The 23,235-nt window shown below is 42.3% G+C and overlaps 2 protein-coding genes across 2 annotated transcripts in view; one reads left to right on the top strand and one right to left on the bottom strand.

Moving 5' to 3' along the window:
• The window catches only part of ZDHHC7 (zinc finger DHHC-type palmitoyltransferase 7), a 54,154-nt gene extending 47,269 nt beyond the window's left edge, over positions 1 to 6,885 (top strand). The window contains exons 7-8 of the mRNA XM_043985219.1: positions 661 to 791; positions 5,170 to 6,885. Of these exons, the coding sequence (XP_043841154.1) occupies positions 661 to 791; positions 5,170 to 5,346 (308 nt within the window). The 3' untranslated portion in view covers positions 5,347 to 6,885. The remainder of the gene's footprint in view (positions 1 to 660; positions 792 to 5,169) is intronic.
• A 5,405-nt stretch (positions 6,886 to 12,290) lies between these two features.
• The window catches only part of LOC122742716 (hepatocyte nuclear factor 4-beta-like), a 75,662-nt gene continuing 64,717 nt past the window's right edge, over positions 12,291 to 23,235 (bottom strand). Inside the window, exons 7-10 of the mRNA XM_043987157.1 lie at positions 21,654 to 21,806; positions 19,148 to 19,384; positions 16,760 to 16,909; positions 12,291 to 15,611 (exon numbers count right to left, since the gene is read on the bottom strand). Coding sequence (XP_043843092.1) covers positions 15,478 to 15,611; positions 16,760 to 16,909; positions 19,148 to 19,384; positions 21,654 to 21,806 — 674 coding nt within the window. The 3' untranslated portion in view covers positions 12,291 to 15,477. The remainder of the gene's footprint in view (positions 15,612 to 16,759; positions 16,910 to 19,147; positions 19,385 to 21,653; positions 21,807 to 23,235) is intronic.

The following is a 23,235-nucleotide window of genomic DNA, read 5'->3' as shown; positions in this document are numbered from 1 at the left end:
TATCCACTGTGCCACCTAGCTGCCCTACCATTCTCTATTTTTAAAGCTAAAAATTTTGTTGTAGGCCACCAAGTGGAGATGTGCCCAGCTACATATGGGTTTACCTCTTTGCAGAGGCATATTTGTCATGTGCAAAAAGAAAGGGAAGCATCTTGTCATTGTTATTTCTCTTTGAGAACGTTGCAGGCAAGCTTTGCTCAAGTACAAATATTATTTAGTAGTCAGTAGGTTTTTTTTGTACTTTCTTTAGAGGGCTAAAGTACTTTGATTTTTAAATTTCCTTCACAGTTTTAAAAATCATAATTTCAATTTTCATATAAAACAAACTTTTAAAAATCAGCTTATTTTTTAATCATTTTACAAAAATTGAGCAGAAATTGGCCATCAAATCAGACAGTGAAACCACTGACTAGGAAACAGAATTGTCGGCATCCTTTGTACTGGTGTAGGGGTGACCCAAACAGGAAAACCTTGTTTCTCTAAGTGGCCCTGGTGCCTCTGGTTGCTGTTGGGCTGGCCTCTCTACCAGCCGGATATAGTCCTTCCTGTGCTTTCAGGAGCATAGGTAGGACTTTGACAAGTGGACTTGTTGTTCACAGTGACTCACAATTCAGGGATGTACTCTGTTCTAATGAATGATTCTCTTGATCTGTTTCACAGAATGCAGTGGTTTTTCTCCACCTGTAACTGTAATCCTGCTGATCTTCTTGTGCCTTGAGGGTCTTCTGTTTCTCACTTTCACCGCAGTCATGTTTGGCACTCAGATCCACTCAATATGCAACGATGAAACGGTAGGGTCAGAATTGTGCTCTTTGTGGTGTTCTCTGGATGGGGGTTTTAACGGACCTGGTACAGTTGGATCACAGGTCAGAGCAGGGAGGGTCCTCTGAGAGGAGTTAGCCCCTCTACTCCTTTTGCAAATGAGAAAGCTGAGGCCCAGTCTGCTTAAACGAGTGCCTGTGTCATAAAAATTAAGGATCAGAAGGAGGCTTTGAACCCATGTCCACAGACTCTGGAGCTAGCGTTCTTTTCTTAAATTTGTTTTTTAAAAAGTTCTGACCTTAAATCATACCAAAGAGAATGAGTATTTCCTCATTGAGAATAGAAAAGAAAAAAAATCTTTGGGAAGATAAAACCCTCTTACATATAGATTGCTCTTCCTGGTAAGTATGTAGGAAATTCAGTGTGTGACTTTCAGTGCTGTCCTACTTGACTTTCTTTTCATTTCTCTTGTGCATATTTTAAAAAATGCTTCCAAACCTATTTTTTTCTTTTTGGTGCACAAATCTATCACTAGTCCCTTTCCTTCTCCCTTCTTCCTTTCACTCCCCCCAGTTGGGGGGGAAAAAAAGAAAAATACTTTTAATAAATATGCATAGTCAAGTAAAACAGATTCCTACATTGGTCAAGTCCAAAAAACGAATATCTTATTCTGTGCCTTGAGTTAGTTCCATTTCTGTCAGGAGGTGGGTAGCGAGGTCGTTGGTCATTTGATTCATCAGAGTTCTTCCGTATTTGTTTCGTCTTTTTTTTAAACGTTGTTAATTGTCTTCAGTTATTCTGATTCAGTTCCTCACTCTGTATCCGTTCATGCAGGACTGCTCCAGGTTTCTCTAAAACTGACTCTTTTGTCATTTAGGGTGGTGCAGGATTATTCTGTTATATCCAAGCACCATCCCTGTTCTCTGAGTTACGATCATGCTTCTTCAGGGGATGTTCCTCCCAGACCATCCCGAAATTGGTAGCTTTCCCTTTCTTTTGCTGTATTACTTTCTCACTTACTACCTCTTATTCTTACAATTTCATAAGTCCTTTCAGAATAGCCCTGTGGAGCAACATGGGATGAAAAGTGCAAGAGACCAAGATTGGGTATTTTATTGTCCTCTGTTTTCCCTTTATTTGCTGCAAACTTATGCCTGGTTGGGGAGGTTGTAATAGGTTCGTTCTTTTTTTTTTTTAAGTAATAAAAATTTTTATTTAAAGTTTTGAGTTCCAAATTCTATCCCGCCTTCCTTCCCTCCCCATTTCTCTTCCCTCCTCAAGGTGGCAAGCTGTCAGATACAGGTTATACATGTGCAGTTATGTAAAACATTACCATATTAGTCATTATGTATAAGAATACTTGAATAAAAGGGAAAAAATGAAAGAAATTGAAAAATAGTATGGTTCAGTCTGTGTTCCATCAATATCGATTCTTTCTTTGGAGGTGGATAGTATGCTTCATCATTAGTCCTTTGGGATTGTTCTTGGATCACTGTATTGCTGAGAATAGTCAAGTCATTCACAGTTGTTCATCAAACAGTATTGCTGTCTCTGCGCACAACGTTCTCTTGGTTCTGCTCACTTCACTATATATCAGTTCATACAAGTCTTTCCAGGCCTTTTTGAAATCATCCTGCTTGTCATTTCTTATAGCACAATAATATTCCATCACCATCATGTACCACAGCTTGTTAGGCATTCCTTTCATTTCCAATTCTTAGCCACCCCAAAAAGAGCTGCTATAAATATTTTCATACAGACAGGTCTTTTTCTCTTTTGGGGGATGTCTTTGGGATATAAACCTAGCCAGTGGTATTGCTGGATCAAAGGGTAGGCACAGTTCTATATGTGGCAGCAGCCTCGGTAATTTAGATTTTCCTACATAGTCATGTGTGTGTCCATTTCCTGTTCTAGTACAGCTTTTTGGAGTCTGGCCTTTTCAGCTTTGAGTTGCCTCTTTTCTCTCCTCAACCCTTTTTTGTCAGCCACAAGAAACTATATGATGTTTCTGACCAGCAGTCAGAGTTGCCTACTTTTCTATTATTGTTTTATTTTTCTTTGGCACTTTCCCTCTAATTCAAGGTGGGCCAAAAAGTCGTGAAGGGGTCCGATGTTTTAGTAACTTTTTGAAAATTATTCTTTCTTTATTTTTTGCCATTTATAAGATTGATTTTTCACTTGAAAATTCATTTCCTATATTTACTGTATATGATGCTATGGTATTGTAAATTAAAAACAAACCAAAAAAAGGAGTAATTAAATATTCATGACTTTTGTCCTACCCTGTACTTGGTTCAGTTGCTTCTTTCCTTTTCTGAAGGAGAAAAAGTAGTGTGTCTGGGTTTCTGATAAATTTACAAGTGTTTTTCTTTGTCAGGACCATAATTCCAAGAGATGGGCATGCTTTGGTCTTTGGCAAATGAGAAATTCCACTGGAGTCTGCTGAACTGTCAGTGTTTCTTTCCATTTTGTCCCCTTTCTCCTCTCCTGGTTAAGCAGTAGCTTCTAGGGGACCTTGCCATCTATAGGAAACCCCTCTTCAGGTCGGACTCTGTTCCAGATGTCCTCTGTGACAGTGGCAAACACTTTTTAGCAAATAGACACCTTACCTGCTATTAATGATCCTGAGGATGGTCAAGCAAAGTTATTTCTGTTGTGTTTTTTAAGCACTCGAAAATAGTTTTTCATAGTTGTACAGTAAGTACTCTGTTGGATAAGAGCCTTTAGGTAACATTTTGCTCTGCTGAATCAAATAAAATTTTTTTTTCTTTTTTGGTGAGGCCATGGGGGTTAAGTGACTTGCCCAGGGTCACACAGCTAGTAAGTGTCAAGTGTCTGAGGCTGGATTTGAACTCAGGTCCTCCTGAATCCAGGGCCAGTGCTCTATCCACTGCGCCACCTAGCTGCCCCCAAATAAATTTTTATAATCAACAAACAATAACCATGGTGTGAACTGGTATTCTCCACATCTTACAATCAATAATACGTTGATAAAGATGTGGCTACTGTGGAACATCATTCATAAAAGACTTGCTCTTTCTTACTAATACTCTTTATAAGTGTACCTTCCAGTGTGCGTGTAGACTATTTTCCTAAACATTTTATGTTACTTAAAAAAGAATATAATAATGCTATACAGAAAGAAAACATTGAATTATAGGTAAAATTGCATTGTGAGGAGTCCTTTTTTAAAGTAATGTGCATAGACAAAACAGCACCTTGTAACGTGTTTGTATTCTCATGCAACAGAGCTGCAAATAAAGTTTTTGTGTGGCCTCATCTTCCAGAACACGTTTAATATTATTGGTAGGAATCATCAAATGAGCAGGTATAAAGTCCATGTGAATCGAAGCCTTGGTTTCTTTAAATAGGCCAGCATTAGCAGAACAGGGATACTACCTTTATTGCAAAATTGTTTCTTTCTTTTTGGAGATCAGGGTATTGTGGAGCTTGTTACAGTGAAGTTCCAACAGAAAGAAAGCCCAGGTCAAAAGGTGTTTTTGTTTTGCTGTTCCATCAGACTTTCTGTTTGCTGCTTGTGGTACCAACCCAGGAGAACAGAACTCGTTATTTCCTCCTGAATCTCTCTCCTTCCAAACTTCCCTGTTTCTCTTGAAGGTCACACAGCCCTTTCATCGTCTCAGTGCATCGTATTGGCAAAGTCTTCAACTCTTCACTCTCCCTGTCCCTACTCATCCATGATGTTGTCAGATGAAACCCTTTCAACCATTGCATCATTTCTCACACCTGATCTTTTCTCTTCACTCCCACAGCCACCACCTCAGGTGGGCTCCTCTTCACGATTCCCCTGTGTTCTTGTGGTAACATTCTGCTTGGCCTCCCAGCCTCAAGCCTCTTCCCACTCCAGTCTATTCTACATAATGCTGCCAGAATCATTTCCCTAAATCTGGATGTGACTGTGTAATTCCCCTACTCAGTGTTCCTCACTTGTGACACCCATCTCTTATCTTTGCCTGGAATGCACTCCCGTTTACCGTCAGCCTCATTATCCTGCTTTTTTGTAAAATACAGCCCTGATGCCCTTTTCTGTACGAAGTCTTTCCTGAAAGCCCAACTTTTTGTGCTTTCCTTCCCATAGTACTTTGTAGTACTCTGTGTGTCCTGTGTGTATATATGTATATAGGCATATAAAAACACTGTTTTATATATATATATATATATATATATATATATATATATATATATATATATAAAATTTATATGTACACACAACATATAGATGTATACATATACATACATATGTATTTGTATATTTGGGCTCTTTTGAGCACCCAGTATTGAAAGAAAAACACAAATATGTATTTTAACTTGATTTATTTAACTACTTTTAGCAATCTATTGTAATATATTGTAACAGTAATGCTATCATTATTTATTTGTGCACAGGAGATTGAAAGACTGAAAAGCGAAAAGCCAACTTGGGAACGGAGGCTCCGATGGGAAGGGATGAAGTCTGTTTTTGGGGGCCAGCCTTCAATTCTGTGGATGAACCCTTTCGCAGGGTTTCGACTCAGGAGATTCCTACTGAAGTCAAAGAGAGGTGGTCCAGAGTTTTCTGTGTGAGGTCCGTTTTCCCATACTGGAACTGGCAGATGCATTCTAGGATATTTATATGGGGTTTGAAAGCCTATCGACACATAATCTGTGACCAATGGGGACTGAACCAACACAAATCAGTTGCTTGTAGCAAGCAGAATTTTATACATTTATAGTCACGGAGATCACAAATTTTCCAAAATGTTAACTGGATGCTGTAATGACTTTTCAGCTGTACCACTAATGAAAGGCATGTGGCCACACTAAAGAAGCCAAATGTCATTATTCTACTGTGAGATTATGATTTTTGTTAAATCTTTTTCATTTGATCAACTGTCATTTGGGGTATTACATATGCTATTTTATTAAAAATCCTGTGTACTGAGCTACATTTGTCAATCATGGAAAAAAAAAATCCCCAGTGGACAAGAATCCTCAAGCCAGTAGCATCAGGGAGTTTCTGTTTACCATGTAATTTCATTCCGTTATTGCTTTTCCCGGTATCTTAATGCTACAGGGACCCTTACTTAGAGATCCATTTCAGTCTTTCATTTTTATCATCTTTTGCAATTAAGTTGCAAAAGATCTGTGTGCACTGAGTAGTATAGGTAAATATCAGGTACACTCATTAATTTAATTTTTCCCCCATTTATCATTGCTTACTTCTTTTCCCTTCACCTGCCCAACCCCCAGGACAAAGTATTTTCATGATCCTAGCAGCGAGTTTAATATATGTAGTTTCTCATTTTTTAAAAAAATTAAAATTTTTTATTTTTAATGGCAAGCTATTTTTAAAAACCTATGTTCAGGGAAGAGGAAAAAGCTGCTATGATATCCTCCTTTGTGACTAACTATGAATGTATTGCCAATTGGACAGTCTACAGATCCAAAGAACAATCAGTTGTCTCCCCTTCGCTTTTTTTTTTTCTTTTCCTGGGGCAGTGAGGGTTAAGTGACTTGCCCAAGGTCACAAAGCTAGTAAGTGTCAAGTGTCTGAGGCCGGATTTGAACTCAGGTCCTCCTGACTCCAGGGCCACTGCTTTATCCACTGTGCCACCTAGCTGCCCTTCCCCCTTCCCTTTTAAAGATCTTGTATAGGTTTAATTATTTTAAAATTTTGAGAGCATAAAGGAGCTGGAACTGTATTTTTCAGCAAAATTAGCATTATCTGGGTGCATGTTACTCTTGGTAAAGAAGAGTCAAGCCTCACATTAGAAAACCTTCATCTCTGTGTATCTCAATGCTGCATTGTTAGTCTGAGCAAGGAGGAGATCATATAACCCCGCAGTGGAGGAAGACCCGTGTGCATTTCACCACAGCTTTAAAGAAATGATTCACAGGGCATCAGCTGCTTTTGTGACTGGTGCAGAAGAGAGCATAGCACACATTTTAACTCTCCTAGAAATAAACAGAAACAAAATGGAACTACCAGCATGCCTAGAGCTGGATGTGAGACTGTCATGATTGCTGTTCTTTCCTCAAACTACAGTCGATAAGAACCAGGAACCTTGGGGTGGAACTGAGAATTATGCCTGAACAGTGAACAGCTCCTTTAAGAGGAGTGGGCTGGGCTGGGCTGGGCTGGGCTGGGCAGGGGTGGGATGGGGAGGGGGGATATTGCCTTAAATTCACCTGGCTTGTGTATATTTTGTCAGAAGTATCTAGAAGCATTGATAACATGCTAAGAGGTCTTCCTTATTTGAATTGATCTCCCACACTAAACATTTCAGTACTTTCCTTCTGGACACAATGCCTTTCTGTTTATCTGTGAAGATCTTCAAAGAAAATATGTATTCTAACCTTTTGCTAGTATAGATGGAATTCATCAAGAGATCAGCCCAGCACTCAAAAGCCAAATGAACAAAGCAATTAATTGGTGTAAAATCACCACAGAAATATCTATAAGTGTAGGAAATTGATCAAGAGCAGCCAGATAAGCAAAACCTTAGATTTATGGCATGATTGACAAAGGAGGCAAGTTCCAAAATAATAATCTCTCTCTCTCTCTTTTTTTTTATTTGCACATCTCTTGGGAGCATATATAGGCTTCATCATGAGGCTTTTGAAATAATATATTCTGTCAGTTGAAAATTATTAAGGGTTTGAATCCTGTGAGACTTAGCAAGTGTGTGTGCGTGTATGTGTGCGCGCGTGTGTGAAATCAGGTCTACTTGGCTTTTTCAACCCCTTTCATTGTAATTTTTATATAAAATAAAGCCATTCATTGACATTTCTCAAAGTTGGTAATTAAATGATAGTGGGCATCATTGGATTTAGTCTCTTTCTTTCCTTGGCTCATTGAATTTCTTTTTTGAAGGAAGTTTATGATATTAACTAACAATTTTCAGGCCTCGTGGAATAATTCTAATATCCTAGCTGAATTCACCAAAGAGTATTTGTGGAAGAGTTCTGATTTCTAGTAAATTCAACTCTTTAGAATATGTTTGTGAGCCCAGTACTTAATCTGAAGGCAGAGCTACATTCGCCCCAGACAGTTCTGTTTAAAATAAGGCAGCAGAATATAGCTAACAAAAGTCATAGCTGACCAGAGGGAGAATCATTCTTTGGTCTGCTTTCTCCTTCAGCACAAAGCTGAAATAACTTTGAGGGCAGATGTGAATTACATCATGACGTCATGATGCTTACAAGTAACCAAGAAAAGACTTAAAATTGTTCTATTTTTAAGGATGTGCACATTGTATTTTAGACAGATTTCTTTTCAAAATGGTTAAAGCAAACAAATGATTTTCTTTTAGGTGCTCTGAGGGGTTGGCTCAAATTAGCTGAAAAGAAAATCCCTTGAGTTTTTTCTGCCTCATTACCAATGAGGTATTTTTGATTAATATTAGCAGGTTCTTGGCTTGTCCCTCATAATCTATCTTGACTCCCAGTCACATCCATGCCAGATAATTGCAGAATCGGGGTAAATATAGCATAACTACATGTAGGAAAATATCTGAGGTGTATTTAAACAACAGAGGGGCACCTAGGTGGCACAGTGGATAAAGCACCGGCCCTGGATTCAGGAGGACCTGAGTTCAGATCCGGCCTTAGACACTTACTAGCTGTGTGACCCTGGGCAAGTCACTTAACTCCCATTGCCCTGCAAAAAAAAACAAAAACCAAACCCAACAACAGAATAGTGGAAATGATGTGTATTGCATGTTGGTTGGTGACTATATATTTTCGCATACTTCGTGATTCCCATTGTGAGGACAGAATGAAATTTATGCCCAGAGGATTCTTAGGAGGTCTTGGAGGGCATGAACGTGCCCCCAAGTGTGGAGCTGTAGAAATAGGCGTGGACCCATTTATATGTTCACTGGGCAGACATTTGTTAGACACTCTGTATGCACAGCCTTTTCAATTGGGCAGTGTGGGTCCAAAGCTATAGAAACAAGGAGACAAAAGGCATGTACGTAGGTAGTATGCAAGGGAGAGAGAGGAGTGCGAAAAGGCAAAATTCTATGAGGTATTTGAGAAGAAAAGGACGTTTTAATGGGGAAGGGAGGCTTATTGGAGGAGGTGGCACATGATTTGGGACCCTTAAGAAAGGCAGGAGCCTCATCAGTCTGGGGCTGGAGTGGGGTGTTATTCCTGGCATGATGAGTGATTTGGGAGTCGGCAATGAGAAGAGGGAAGATGGGATGAGATGAAGGAATGTGGAAATTCTATGGAAGGGGAGCAATAGGAAATCAGACTGGAAAGACAGTAAAGGTACTTAACTTCCCCTAGAGGGAGCCTGTGGTAGTTAAGAGGCAGCTTAATATAACACAGGGTGCTGACTTCAGCAAGAGAGCCCTTGGGTTCCTCCCTTATCCCACTCTACCCATAGTTATTTAGCCGTGCTGGTCCTTAATTGTCTTATCTGTAAGTAGGTGCAGTGCTTCACACCTTACCTGAAGCCAAGATGCTAACCAGATTCTTTCTGGGGGCCCTTCCAGCTCTAAGGACTGTTAAATCTGTAGATTTCAATTAAAAAGTTGACCTGTTCTGTCTTCCAACATATAACTATGCAATATATTTATGTCTACCTGTATTTCTATGCACATACACACATCTATATATGTCAGTATTCTGTAAATGCTTGGTGATGAAAACCAGCAGGAGACTGAGGAGAATGGCAGTAGTTTCCTCCTTCCCAGTGAGGACCAAATTTCTTGTTAGAAATAAGGGATTGGCTCCTGGTTTTAGTTACATAGAAACCTAAGTCTGTTTTATAATACAAAAGGTTTCATTCAGTGTAAGGACTCCTCTGATCAGCTGGGGTCAAAGACTAATCAGGGGCAGCTAGGTGGCACAGTGGATAGAGCATCGGCCCTGGAGTCAGGAGTACCTGAGTTCAAATCCAGCCTCGCACACTTAACACTTACTAGCTGTGTGACCCTGGGCAAGTCACTTAACCCCCAATTGCCTCACTAAAAAAACAAAACAAAACAAAGACTAATCAGGCAGATCTCTTAGTATTTCGTTTTGTGGCCATACTTAGAAGTTTTGGGCTGATGTGTAAATAGGCCTAGTGGGGACTTCCTGATTCAGAAAGTTGGTAATATTGAAGTCCCTGCACACTGAAAGGCATCTTCTAAGCTAAGCTTTTTATTTTATTTTATTTTTTGCAGGGCAATGAGGGTTAAGTGACTTGCCCAGGGTCACACAGCTAGTGTCAAGTGTCTGAGGCTGGATTTGAACTCAGGTCCTCCTGAATCCAGGGCTGGTGCTTTATCCACTGCGCCACCTAGCTGCCCCCTAAGCTAAGCTTTTAATGGTCTGCAACACCACCATGACCATTGGCTGTATTTGTTGGAGGATGATAGATGTCCTAGCCAAGGGTGAGAAGTTGGTGTGATGATCAAGTTACACACATTTACTTTTTGTAAACCTATTTAACAAAAGTGTCCTTTAGACAAGTGAGACTGGACAAAGGGCGACTTAACTCTTGTACCTTGTTATAGCCATCCATGATCACTCTCATTGGACCATACCAACTTTTTTAGGCTGGGCCAACTTAGCATTTTTCTGATACCTTAAGGTCACTGGGTGGAAAAAAGGAGGACTGAATATAGGAAAAAATGATGTGAATTACCTCCGGGTGCGTGAAATGTGACAGGTCCTCCAAGAAGCCAGGGTTGTGGGGTGAATGTATCGCTGCCGGCTGCCCTCTTCCTTAAGAGTCCTGACAGTTCAGAGTCGGGGACATGGTAGCAGTGATGATGAGCTAGGAGTGGTAGACGCAGTAAAGCTTTGAGATTTATAGAGTTCTGTCTGTCGGTTGGGGCCCTCAGCTCCCATTGTGAGCTCTTCAAAGGAAAGAAGTGGCTTCTATGTCAAGTGATGGGGAGGAGTGTGTTAGAATTGGGGGTTGTCCTGAGCAAAAGCTAAAGCAGATAAGCATTGTGTGAGAAGCCTACCCAAACATTCATTATGTCTATAAAAAAGGAGTCAGCAGTGCAGAGTGCTGGATCTGAATTCAGGATTGAGGTTCAAATTGTGGCTTAGACACTTACTACCTGTTTAGCCCATGGCAATTCAGTTTCCTCCTGTGAACCTCTTTTCCCTCTGTAAAATGAGGGAATCCAATTGGATGGATAATCTCTAAAATCCCTTCCAGCTTGAAATGTACGGTTCTATGAGCTTCTTTAACCTCTCTGTATAATGGCAAGAGTCAGGAAGAGTAAGTTTTTACGCTGCATCCTTTTAACATCTTCTAAAAATATCTTCATCCAAAGCTCTCTGATGGGGTGATTCGGGGTTCCTTTAGGTATGCCAATGGGGCATCAGCTACTGCTGGTCCTGACAAACTGGAAAGGCTTCGAATGAGCCAGGCACCAACCAGAATGTTGTGCCAGGGCCAGCCTAGCCAAGTGCAGAAGATCGATGACCAGGTAATACATGATTTTTGACACAGCAACTCGTGAAAAACGATTAAGGTACCGATCTTCATAGAGAAAGTTCCCACACTGATGAAACCATGACCCTATGATATACTGAAAAAATAAGTTGTATGGATAATGAAGTGGGAATAAAAGATAATTTAGATAACGTGTTTTACAGACCTTAAGCACTATTTAAGTGTAAGCTGATATTTGCTGAAGGAGAGGAACGGAACCAAGGACTTAATGTAGTCTTTCTCTCTCCCCTGTCCCCAAATAAATTGTAAGCTCCTTGAGAACAAAACCTTCTATTTTTTTGTCTTTGTATATTCAAATGACTGGCTTATAGGTGCTTAATAAATGCTTGATTGAATTGCCTTCAGTAGCAGTGCATTAATCAAAGGATTGATTTTTTTAATCCTGACTTAAGACCTTGGGAACTATTTGACATAACAGGCATCCCATCTTTTGAGGGGGGGGCAATGAGGGTTAAGTGACTTGCCCAGGGTCACACAGCTAGTAAGTGTCAAGTGTCTGAGGCTGGATTTGAACTCCGGTCCTCCTGAATCCAGGGCTGGTACTTCATCCACTGCGCCACCTAGCTTCCTTCCCCCCCCCCCTTTGATTAAAGATAAAGGATGGTTTTGTATCTATAACATATAGATAACAACAGTGAGTCTTACTTTCCTAGGACTGGCTGAAATAAAAAGGCTTGGCAATACATCAGCAACTTACTTAGTAGCTCTTTTATCCCTCACCCATCTCCCCAATTTCCTTAGACAGATTGGTTGCCTTCAGTTGTCTTAATAACCAACCATAGGTAACAACATTCAAGTCTTGTTGTTCATCATTAGCCAAGAGAAAACACTGGAGCAGCTTCCAAGCCACCCTAGCACATGGCAATAAGAATTTGGGCTATGATTCTCTTTAGGTCAGATGAGGTAATATTTGTAAAGCACTTAGCAGAGTACCTGGCACATACTAGCCACTTAATGAGTGCCTATTTCTTTGCTTCTGGTGATAGCAGATGAAACTTTAAAGAGCCGTAATCCCCTGAGCAAAATTGCCCTTTCACCGGTAGAAGAAGAGTCAAACATTCTGTATTGTGTAATGGTCTTGTATTTTATTTGGGAAAAGAAACCCAGAAGCTGGAAAAACAAGAAAATTCAATAATGATGTTTACCAATACCCATGCATGCAGAGACCTCTACAGATATCTGTCTCCTTCCAGAAACTCTGGGGAAAGAGTCATTAGTCAGTAAATACTGTTTTTGAGAGACCCTTATGGGAAACAAGAACTAGCTTTGGCTTCACACCGATAAGGAAGGGATGTGGTAAAAAAAATGAAACATTCTTAGGTTTCACTAATTTTCATCTTGTATTACATCTTATTATTTTGATTTGAGTCTTTGGCAAGCAGAGCTGTACCTAGCAGAGGGCCACTGGGACCTCACCCCATTGTGCCAAGGCAAGGGGAAGGCTTGTGCCCCACACTGTCTGGTCGATCCCTGCTGCCCCACATCCAGTATGCACACACCTTTATTGGTCCCAGGCCATCCTGAGAAGCCTGTTGCTGTCACAGACCTCTTCTGTGGTCTGCCTCTGCTCCCTCACCAGTGTGGCTGCAATTGGGGAGAATTACCTCTATCCTCATCACACTAGATTTGGGGCCCTTGTAGGGTATCTGGGATCAGTGAAAATGGCCCTTGCTCCCTTTCTTGGCAACGTGCTGCTCAGGATTTCTGCCCCATCCCACAAATATCTGGTCATTGTTGTGATTGACCAATGTTAATTTGTGAGAAGCACAAAAAGGAATGTGAATCATTGGCACGGATTCCATTCCCTGATCTGCCAAAGCAGTTTGGGAGAAAAGCCGTCCACCTAAAATCACTTCTCTGCCTTGCAGGATATTGAAGATTCATGAGTTAATGCTTGAAAGAATGCCTCCTGAGCTCAAGAGAAAATGGTGATCTGGTCATTGCATGATTATAGTCAAGTTTATTTTCTGGTATGACATTGATCACTGGTCATTTGTTAAATAACCATGGCAGGTCTTCCTCTGAAGGCTAACATAGTTGCAAAAATCAACAGTTAAATTTTGACTTTCATTGGCTGACATTCAAGATCACGGTTGGTATAGAATGGTGTCTTAGCTGTACCAGGCTTGTCTTGAGGTGCATCAGCATATCTTCAGTTTTGCTGCTGTACTCTGGCTTGATGACGCTTCAAGGCACCAGGCATTTCTGGATATTATTGGTGTGATTTCTGCCTTTCCAGTTGGAAGAAGCAAGATTTTTTAAGGCCGTGAAAACAGGAACCCACACATTGTAATGATGACATTTTCATGCTGTAGGCTAACCTCAGCAAACAGAAATAGCACTTGGCGTTCTAAATTTTTCGAGCCATTAATACTGTTTGTGGAAAATTGTTCAAGAAGTTCCAGATATGCAACCTTATGCATGCGAGAACATTGATCAAATTTTTTGTGTGTTCCTACAGTGTAATGTATATTTTAGAAATCTAAATATGCATATTTATAATCAGTCTTTAAAAAAAAAGCCTTAGCTATGAAAAGGACATCAGTAATGAGGCATTTTCACAACTTGACTAATGTGAAAAAACCTGCATTCATTATATTGCTCATGTATAAGGTGTGACTATGAAGTCATGGGACAGATTTTTTTTTTTAACAGAATTTACACATGCAAAGGTATAATGTCCCTTTCAAGGCTGTCATCATGGGAAGCTATACTTGGGCTGAAGATGCTGTCTTTGCTTAAATATGCGTACAGTTCCTCTTTGGGGGTGACCTTCAAGAACCAGGCTCTTTATTTTGATTTGAGTCTTTGGCAGGCAGAGCTGACACCAGTCTCCTTTCCTTTTACATAGTTGCCCCTCATTTTTTACCCAAATGGTTGTGCCCAGTTTGACCCCTTACTTCAGTCACCTTCAGTCACCCCAGAATGACTGCTGTTTCCAAAACTCAGATCCCCTGTCCTAGGACAAAGATTTGTCGTCCCTGGGAGTAAAAGAATGATTTTGGTTCTAAAGGTTATTTTGAGAGGAAGTGCCCTGAGCAAGAAATAGTTCTGTCAACAGCTTCCCATAAGTCAATGGGGATAACACTTGTTTGGATATTCATCTTCTGTGTATTTGAATCTCAGTCTCATTATAGTCATACTTCATCTGTCTTTGTGACCTGAAGCTTGATTCAAGTGCTCAATCACTGAGAAAAGCTGGTTTAGTGGAAGCCTGAGAGATTAGAAAATCTGAAAGGGGAGACTGGAGGGGAAGATGGGGTGGTTAGCAGATATTCACATAATATTAGGTCCCTTTATATAAGTGATCTCCTTTGAGCCCCTTACCACAACCTGGCAAGGTGGGAACTACAAATCCCCATTTTATAGATGAGGCAAATGGGGTCCGGAGACTCCCTTATGGCCACACAGATGGCAAGTACCTGAGACCAGACCCCACTCCAGGTGTAGCACTCCTTCAGCCACACCACTCTGGGATGGACACAATTGCTGTGTCTTATCAGAACCAAACCAGAATTCCCCCTAGCAGTAACCAATCATTCCTAACTGTGTTAAGGTATTAGTGTGACATGGTTAAAGTGGGAATTTGTGTGATCTTTCAGAGACGTTGCTTTGTGAAGATGGGCAGGAAGGAGGCTACAGGGAAAGGATTTTCTCTGGGGTTAAAGCCTGTATGTAAAACTCAGTGTAGGCACTTAATGGGTATTTCTGGAATTGAATGAAAGATGGCTGGGCCCATCTTCAAATTGGCAGGTGGATACTCATCCCCTCTGCCCAATTAGCAATACACTAGTTTTTTGTTGTTCTTTTTTTTTTTTTTAAATATACTCAAAGCGTGTTCCCTGTATATGAATGGGGTTTATGTCCTGCCTCCAGGTCTAACAAATCCCAAGCTAAGTAGTTGGATCCATGTCTCTTTGTGTTTTGCTCATCGAAGCCAGAGCTTTCAATCCTGGAGTTTGACTAGAGCATTTTTTTTTTTACAGTTCTGTTGGACATCTGTTGGAGGTATTGAAAGTATCTCCAAAGTTTAGCCATCTTATGTTTTCAAAAGGGAAAGAGGGCCTGGAGAATTAATCCAGGGACCAACAACAATCCTGGTGCGGAGTAGCCAACTGGATGCAACCATTGGAATCCCCAGCTCCCCAGATCTGGGCGGGCTGTGGAGCTGAGGCAGCCCCTGGTGTCCTACATCTGGAAAAACTTGTTGCTGACTTCCTAGGGGGCTTAAGTCTCTTCATTTCCGTGGCTTATAAAATCTCTTGCTTAGGTACGATAGTCTGGGGAAGGATTTGAATGGGCATCTCAGATCCTCTGGCAGCGTCCAGTTTGTAGTCTTCATTTCCAGGGCTTGTAGGAGAAGAGACAGATGTGTCTGGAGACGCTGAGCAGGGAAAAAAAAAACCGTTAGTTCAGATTCTTCTCTCTCAGTTAAAATAAAAACTTTGAAAACTCAAGAGCAGAATGAGCTTTTTGACCAGCACTCACACTTGATAGCTCTTAGCTAAATTGGCTGACAAGTCTGACAGCCCCAAATGCTTATTTATCAAACTTGGCTTCCAGACACTTTTTTTTTTCTTTTTTCTTTTTTTTTTAGTGAGGCCATGGGGGTTAAGTGACTTGCCCAGGGTCACACAGCTAGTAAGTGTTAAGTGTCTGAGGCCGGATTTGAACTCAGGTACTCCTGACTCCAGGGCCAGTGCTCTATCCACTGTGCTACCTAGCTGCCCCCGCTTCCAGACACTTTTGACTATCGCCCCCTCGCCCCCCAAACTCCCACCCCAAAAAAATTAATCAAGTTGACTCTCAAAGAAGGTGGATTTTCTTATCAAAGTCAAGGGTAATTAACTTTTTGGGGTCATGGACCCCTTTGTCAGGTAATACCTATGGCCCCCTTCTCAGAATAAAGTTTTTAAATGCATAAAATAGGATCACAACACAAAGGAACCCAATTATGTTGAAAAGTCTATATATTTTTTAAGTTCACAGACCCCAGGTCAAGAACCTTTGATCTAAGATGTTTGAATATTTTCTGGTGATAGCCCCAACATCTGTATCTCAGTCCTACAGGGCCTTGTTTCTAGCTAGCTGCTAGGCAGTCCTTGCTAATGTGTGGCCTCCCATGATTATTGACATTTAACAGATGCCTCCATCTTTAAGTTCCTTGTCAGACCCCAATGCAACTTTTTCTTTTTTTGCAGGGCAGTTGGGGTTAAGTGATTTGCCCAGGGTCACACAACTAGTAAGTGATAAGTGTCTGAGGCCAGATTTGAACTCAGGTCCTCCTGACTCCAGGGCTGGTACTCTATCCACTGCACCACCTAGCTGTGCTTCCCACCCCCCACCCTCCCCACCAATGCAATTCTTAAGGTTGCATGACAACCATGGCACCATGACGAGTGGCAAGGTTGAGATTCTGAGCAGGGAGCCCTTAAAACACAACCTAGGGATAGCTGTTCTCAGGCCCAATTATTCCAATTGCCCTTTTGTTTTTTGTAACCCCAGCCCAAGAACCTGATTTGGTGTCCTCACCGTGACCTTCTGTAAAAGAGCAGCTCTGGCTTGGCCCGGGAGCAGCCTGGATCACAGAACTGAGGGTGTTGGGAAGGATGTGGCCTGTGCCTGGCTCCAGGTTTAAGCTGGGCATCGCAGAATGATACTGGGGCATCTCCATGGTATTCCCTGTAAGGAAGCACAAAGGGAGAGTTTGGGTCAAGGCTGCAACTAGGTGTAGTACATGGCTTGTACACAGGTCTGGGCAGGCTGTGATGGTATCCTGACAGAGCTCTTCCATTCCATAGACCTTGGCCCAAAAGCTATACTGCCTTGATACCCAGCAGTCGGCTTGATGGAAGGGAAAAAAAAGACAAAGTACAGTTTCAGGGGTGAGAATTTTTTTTTCTTTTTCCTATTCACAGTCATGTATATACTGGGCAAGGGGAGGGGATACAAGCAGGAGAAACAGTTCCCAAGCGACTTCATTCTTGTGTGAGAGAAAGACATGGACAAATTCTTTAAGGGAGGATCTGTGATTTCATCAGCGTGGATATTCCCTTCACTGATGCAGTTTGCTACTCCTCTTGGCTTTCTAGCTTGGCAGAACCTGCATAGTTCTGCCTACAGCTGGCATTGCCTTTCAGGAATCCAGGGGTCACTGCCAACAGTGCCAGCATCAGAAGAGGGCTTAAGGGAAAGAAGTGGAGCATTCAGGTCAGTCACTTTTTCAGTTAAAAAAGTTGTAGTACAAAAAAAAAAAAAGTGGTAGTACAAGTAGATAGAGCTCTGGCCCTGGAGTCAGGAGGACCTGAGTTCAAATCTGGCCTCAGACACTTGACGCTTACTAGCTGTGTGACCCTGGGCATGTCACTTAACCCTCATTGCCCCGCCCCCTCCAAAAGGGGTAGTGCAAAACATAATTCAGTTCATAACTATGAACAAAACATCAAGTTTTATATCACAGCTAAATTGGGAAAGGATGAATTGATTTTGCAGAGGTGGGGACTATGGGTATAAAATATTATATATGCCACTAGACTCAGTTAATATATGTTGGTTAGTTTTGCTGAACTGTCCTTTCTTGCCCTCACTTTTTTGTTGTTGACTGTAACAGTGGATGACAGGAGGGAGGAGGAATGTACTTGGAAACAAATGTTTATGTGAAAGTAAAAGATGACAATAAAAATACCAGAAAAGAATAAAACAGAGAGAAGGAAAAGTAGGGAGGAAGTATCAAGAAGTGAGGAAAAATAAGAAATAAAAAGCTAATCTTTCCCTCTCCCCCCAGTTTCTGTGTATCAAAAAGTAGACTAGATGGCAAATAAAGTCCTAGACTGAGTGAATTTGGATTCCCCCCCAGACATTTACTTGTTATGGGACCCTGAGCAAGTCCCAGATTCAGTTTCATCATCTGTAGAATGGGGATAATTACATCTACTTCAAAGATTAGTCATGGAGTTAAAATGATAGAATCTAGGCAACCAAATATTAAAGTTATTATTATTAATTTATTGTCAACTGTTGTTATCCGATGTCCCTATACCTTATCCCCACCACACCTCCCACTCAAGGGGCAGAAGTTGATTCCGTCCCTTTCCCTAATATCTGTCTGGCCCATGGTCTCTTCAACTCCTACTTTCTCTCAATTCATCTAAGTCTACCCAGCTTACCCTTGTATTACAGCTTCAGGCTGTCTGGACTTCAACATTACCTCTGTATGCCTTCTTCCCCCACCCCAAAGTTTGTCATGGCAAACTTTTATATGGTTGTTTAAAGTCTGCAAAGCACCTGATATATATTGTCTATATGATCCTCACAACAACCCTGAGGTAGGTGCTAATATTATTCCAATTTTAGGGGTAAGGAAACTGAGATATAGGTTGAGTGACTTGTCAGGGGTTCCAGAACTAGAAAGTGTCCCAAGTGGGATTTAAACTCAGGCCTTCCTGACTCCCAAGTCTAGCACTCTATCTATTATATCGATCGCCTCCTACTCTTCCATCAGTTGCTCTTTTTTTTGGGGGGGGGGGAGCGGGGCAATGAGGGTTAAGTCACTTGCCCAGGGTCACACAGCTAGTGTCAAGTGTCTGAAGCTGGATTTGAACTCAGGTCCTCCTGAATCCAGGACCAGTGCTTTATCCACTGTGCCACCTAGCTGCTCTTAATGGGAACATCAGTTGCTCTTAAAGGGAACTGAGCATTTTGGGGAGACTTGGTAAAAATTCACCCAAGAACCCACAGCAGCCCGTAGTCTGGGTACAGATGACTGTCAGTCATCAATGGGTTGTGATGATACTACTCGTACAGAGCCAGGAGGGACAAAGCACTGGGTGGGGGGTGCACCCTCAGAGGACGGGGCTGGGAGGGACCTGGAGAGCACGTGGGACTGCGGCTGGGCCCGTGGCCGGGGCGGGCCTTCCCTACCTCCCAGGAGCATTTCCTGCAGCAGGCTGTCGATGCGAGCCATGCCGAAGAGTTTGACAAACTGGATCTGCTCGATCATCTGCCAGGTGATGCTCTGCAGCGGGGGCAGCAGCAGCAGGAGGTCGCTGAAGCGGCCCCGGGAGTCGTACTGCCGGTCCGTGACGTAGTCCTCCAGGTTCACTTGCACCTGGAAGCGCATTCGTTTCACCTTGCCAGGGTCGCTCAGGCCTTTGCAGTCTGGGAGAGGAAGAGAGAGAGGAGAGGGCACCACGTTGGGTCACCAGGTCACCGGGTCGCCGCACTGCCCTGCCAAAGCGTCATCCCAGGCGAAAAGCCGATGACAACATCCCCAGAATCATGGCAAGTTCGCCATGGCTGGGCGCCTCGGGGCTCATCTGGCAGATGCCCAAGCCTGGTGTTCTTTCCCCTGTGACACCCTTGCTGCCTCACTGACTCCATTCCTTGGCTGAATCAGACTTGGCACCAATCAAGGAGCCTTCTCTGTGCTGGGCTCTAAAGGCAATAGATACAAAAGCGAATGTGCATTGCTTAGAATTCTGGGCTCCACATCAGGAACGGCCAAGGCTGCCTCAGCCTTTTTTTTTTTTTTTTGCATGCATGCAGCACATGTCCAGCCCCCTGCAATGCAGAAGGACTGGGGAGGGGAGGGGGAAAAGGGAGGAAGGAAGGGAGGAAGGGAATAAGTGAGGGAAAGGAAAGTGGGAGGGAGGGGGAAAAGATGGAAAAAGAAGAGAGGAAGGATGGAAGGAGGGAGGGAGGGAGGGATGGAAGGGAGAAAAGAAGGAAAAAAGAAAGGAAGGGAGGAAGCAAGGGAAAGGAAAATGGGAGGGATGGGGAAAGGAAGGTGGCAGGGAGGGAGAAAAGATGGAAAAAAGAGAGGAGGGAAGGAAGGAAGAAAGGAAGGAGGGAGGAAGGGATGGGAAGGAGAAAAGGAAAAATGAAATATGAAGGAAGGAAGGATTTGTTAAACATTTACTATGTGTCAGGCACTGTGCTAAGTGCTTTACAAATATTTCATTTGATCTTCCTAGGAGGAAGGTGCTAGTGTTATCACTATTTTACAGTTGAGGAAATTGAGGCAGAGAGATTTAATTGACTACCCTAGGGTCACAGAGCCAGTGTCTGAGGCTGGATTTAAACCCAAGGATTTCTCACTCCACAGCACCACCTAGCTGTCCTTAGTAAAGCCCTTTCTCAATAAAGCTTTGTAACCTTTCCTCCCCCTCTATCCTATTGTAGACACTTTCTTAGATTTGGAAGGAATTTTCAAGGTCATCTAGGGCAACCACCTACCTGATGCATGAATCCTGTTCAGTGATAGGTCACTCATTACCTTATAAGCCAGCCAGCCTCTCACACAGTGAACAGTGTTTCCTGCTGTCAAACTGTCTCCCTCTAACTCCTGTCCCTGGGTCCCAGTTCTGCCTGCTGAGGCCAAGTGAAACAAGCCAGATCTCTGTTCCCACATTATAAGCTTTTCAGGTATTTGAAGAAGACAAACTGTTTCACTGAACTTTTGTTGTTGTTGTTGTTGTTGTTCATGGTTTCAAGTCCCCTAACCATTACTGCACCAGAGCAGAGACTTGGAACAGTTACAATTCGTTGTTCTCTTGGGGTCTTGTCAACCTTCGAGATCCCCAAACCCTTCAGCTAGGTGGTATAGTGGATAGAGCCCTGGAACTGGACTCAGGAAGACCTGAATTCAAATTTGGCTGCAGACATTCACTAGCTGTGTGACCCTGGGCAAGTCACTTAATTTCTGTTAGTCTCAGTTTTCCTTCTCTATAAAATGGGGATTAATAGCACCTACCTCTCAAGGTTGTTATGAGAATCGAGGGAGATGATATTTGTAAAGTGCTTAGCGCAGTGCCTGGCATATGATAGTCATTTAACAAATGCTTGTTTCCCTTCCCCTTTCCCCTTCTGTTGATTGGGAAAAAGCATTGATTAAGTACTTACTATATGCCAGACACTATACTAAGCCTGATTGGAAGGGTAGCAACATCAAGGTGCACAGAGGATTTTCCATCAATTTTATATCAGAATGCTTTTCTCTTTCTGTCTCCTCACCTTTTTTTTTTCCCTTGGCTGGTTTTTCTTTCCCATTATTCCCATTACCCATTCCCCCCCTCTCTCTCTCTCTCTCTCTCTCTCTCTCTCTCTCTCTCTCTCTCTCTCTCTCTCTCTCTCTCCTTTCTTTCTCTTCCTTCCTTCCTTTCTCCCTCCCTCCTCTCCTTTCCTCTCTCCTCCCCTAACCTCCCCTCCCTTCCTGTCCCCTGCCCTCTCCTCTCCTTTTTCCATGCATAGCCAGAATCAGATTAGTGACTTTTTTTTTTGGCTGGGCAATGAGGGTTAAGTGACTTGCCCAGGGTCACACAGTCAGTAAGTGCCAAGTGTCTGAAGTCAGATTTGAATCCAGGGCCAGTGATTTACCCACTGGGCTACCTAGCTGCCCCCCCAGATTAGTGACTTTTAATTCCCTTACCTGGATCAAAGAATATAATAGCTTTAAGGCAAGCATATTCGTTGTCATCAATTTGGATTTCTCTCAACGGCTTGACCAACTCGTCCAGTATTCTCATAGCAACTCGAGCAATTTCCAGTTCTGGGCAGTGCATAGGGATAATGAAATCATTTCCTAGGGAGGAGTGAGAACAGCTGTATATCACCTGCAGGCTATAGAATCATCTGCATTGGACTCTGTCAACTGGTACACCTGACATGAAAGCCTATATACAGAGAATGGAACACAAGAAACTGACCTTTAGTATATCTATAAGTAGATATACTAAATCTCTTCCAGATTGGGGCCTGGGAGAGAACCTCCTAGGATAATGAGCTTGTAGGAAAATGGCCACCTGACCCAAGATCCTCTTTGAATAAACAAACCTTTTGGTATTTAAGTAATGCTCATTTGCTTCCAAAGCCTACTCTGGGGCAAAACTCATGGAGGTGGCCAGCCCCTCCTTTTGGGTCCTTTCCAGATACACATTCTTTGCCACGCTTCTAAACATGTATACCCCCACCCCTGGGACAGCCTCAGGACGGGGATTTCACAGTTCTTTTGTTATCTAATTTTATAAAACTACTGCTTGTGGAGTATAGATGCTGATTGAACCATATTATTTCTTTTGTTTTGGGTGCTGTTGTTTTTTTTTTCTATTTTGAGGTTTTGCATCACTGCTCTGATTCTTTCTCTTGTAACAGGATTAATGCAGAAATAGGATTAATGTTATTATGTGTATATATATGTGTGTGTGTGTGTATATATATATCTATATGTATATGTATAGAGATATATAGATATAACCTATATCAGATTACCTGCTGTCTAGGGGAGGGGGGGAGGGAGGGGAGGGAGGGAGAAAAATCTGAAATTGTAAAGCATGTATAAACAAAAGTTGAGAACTATCTTTACATGTAATGGAAAAAATAAAATATCTCATTAAAAACAAAAAACTACTGCTAAGTCGGCAGGAAAAGGAAGAAAATTTTGGGGAGGGGGGGCGGGGAATAAGCCCCTGGGGCTTGGATACTGTAGGTAGCAGGTACCCTTCTCTCCACACCTCTCATGATCTGGTCCTCTCCCCTACTAAACCCTGCTCTCAGGAAAGGTACAGACTGATTCACTCATCTTAGAGAATGAATGGCTAATCAGTCTTAAAAGGAAGACCTTTCTGATGGGATTTTGCATTTTAATGTAGGAAAGAGGGCATAATATAGGGCAGCTAGGTGATGCAGTGGATAGAATGCCAGGCCTGGAGTCAACTTCCTGAGTTCAAATCTAACCTCAGACACTTCCTGGCTGTGTGACCCTGGGCAAGTCACTTAACCCTATTTGCCTCAGTTTCCTCATCAGTAAAATGAGCAGGAGAAGGAAATGGCAAAGCACTCCAGTATCTTTGTTTTGTTGTTGTTGTTTTTTGCTGGGCAATGGAGGTTAAGTGACTTGCCCAGGGTCACACAGCTAGTAAGTGTCAAGTGTCTGAGGTCGGATTTGAACTCAGGTCCTCCTGAATCCAGGGCCGGTGCTTTATCCACTGTGCCACTTAGCTGCCCGTCACTCC

This window comes from Dromiciops gliroides, chromosome 2, assembly GCF_019393635.1.
Source record: "Dromiciops gliroides isolate mDroGli1 chromosome 2, mDroGli1.pri, whole genome shotgun sequence".
Lineage (NCBI taxonomy): Eukaryota > Metazoa > Chordata > Mammalia > Microbiotheria > Microbiotheriidae > Dromiciops > Dromiciops gliroides.
The sequence above is the reverse complement of the archived record's forward strand: the minus strand, read 5'-3'. Positions and strand labels throughout refer to the sequence as shown.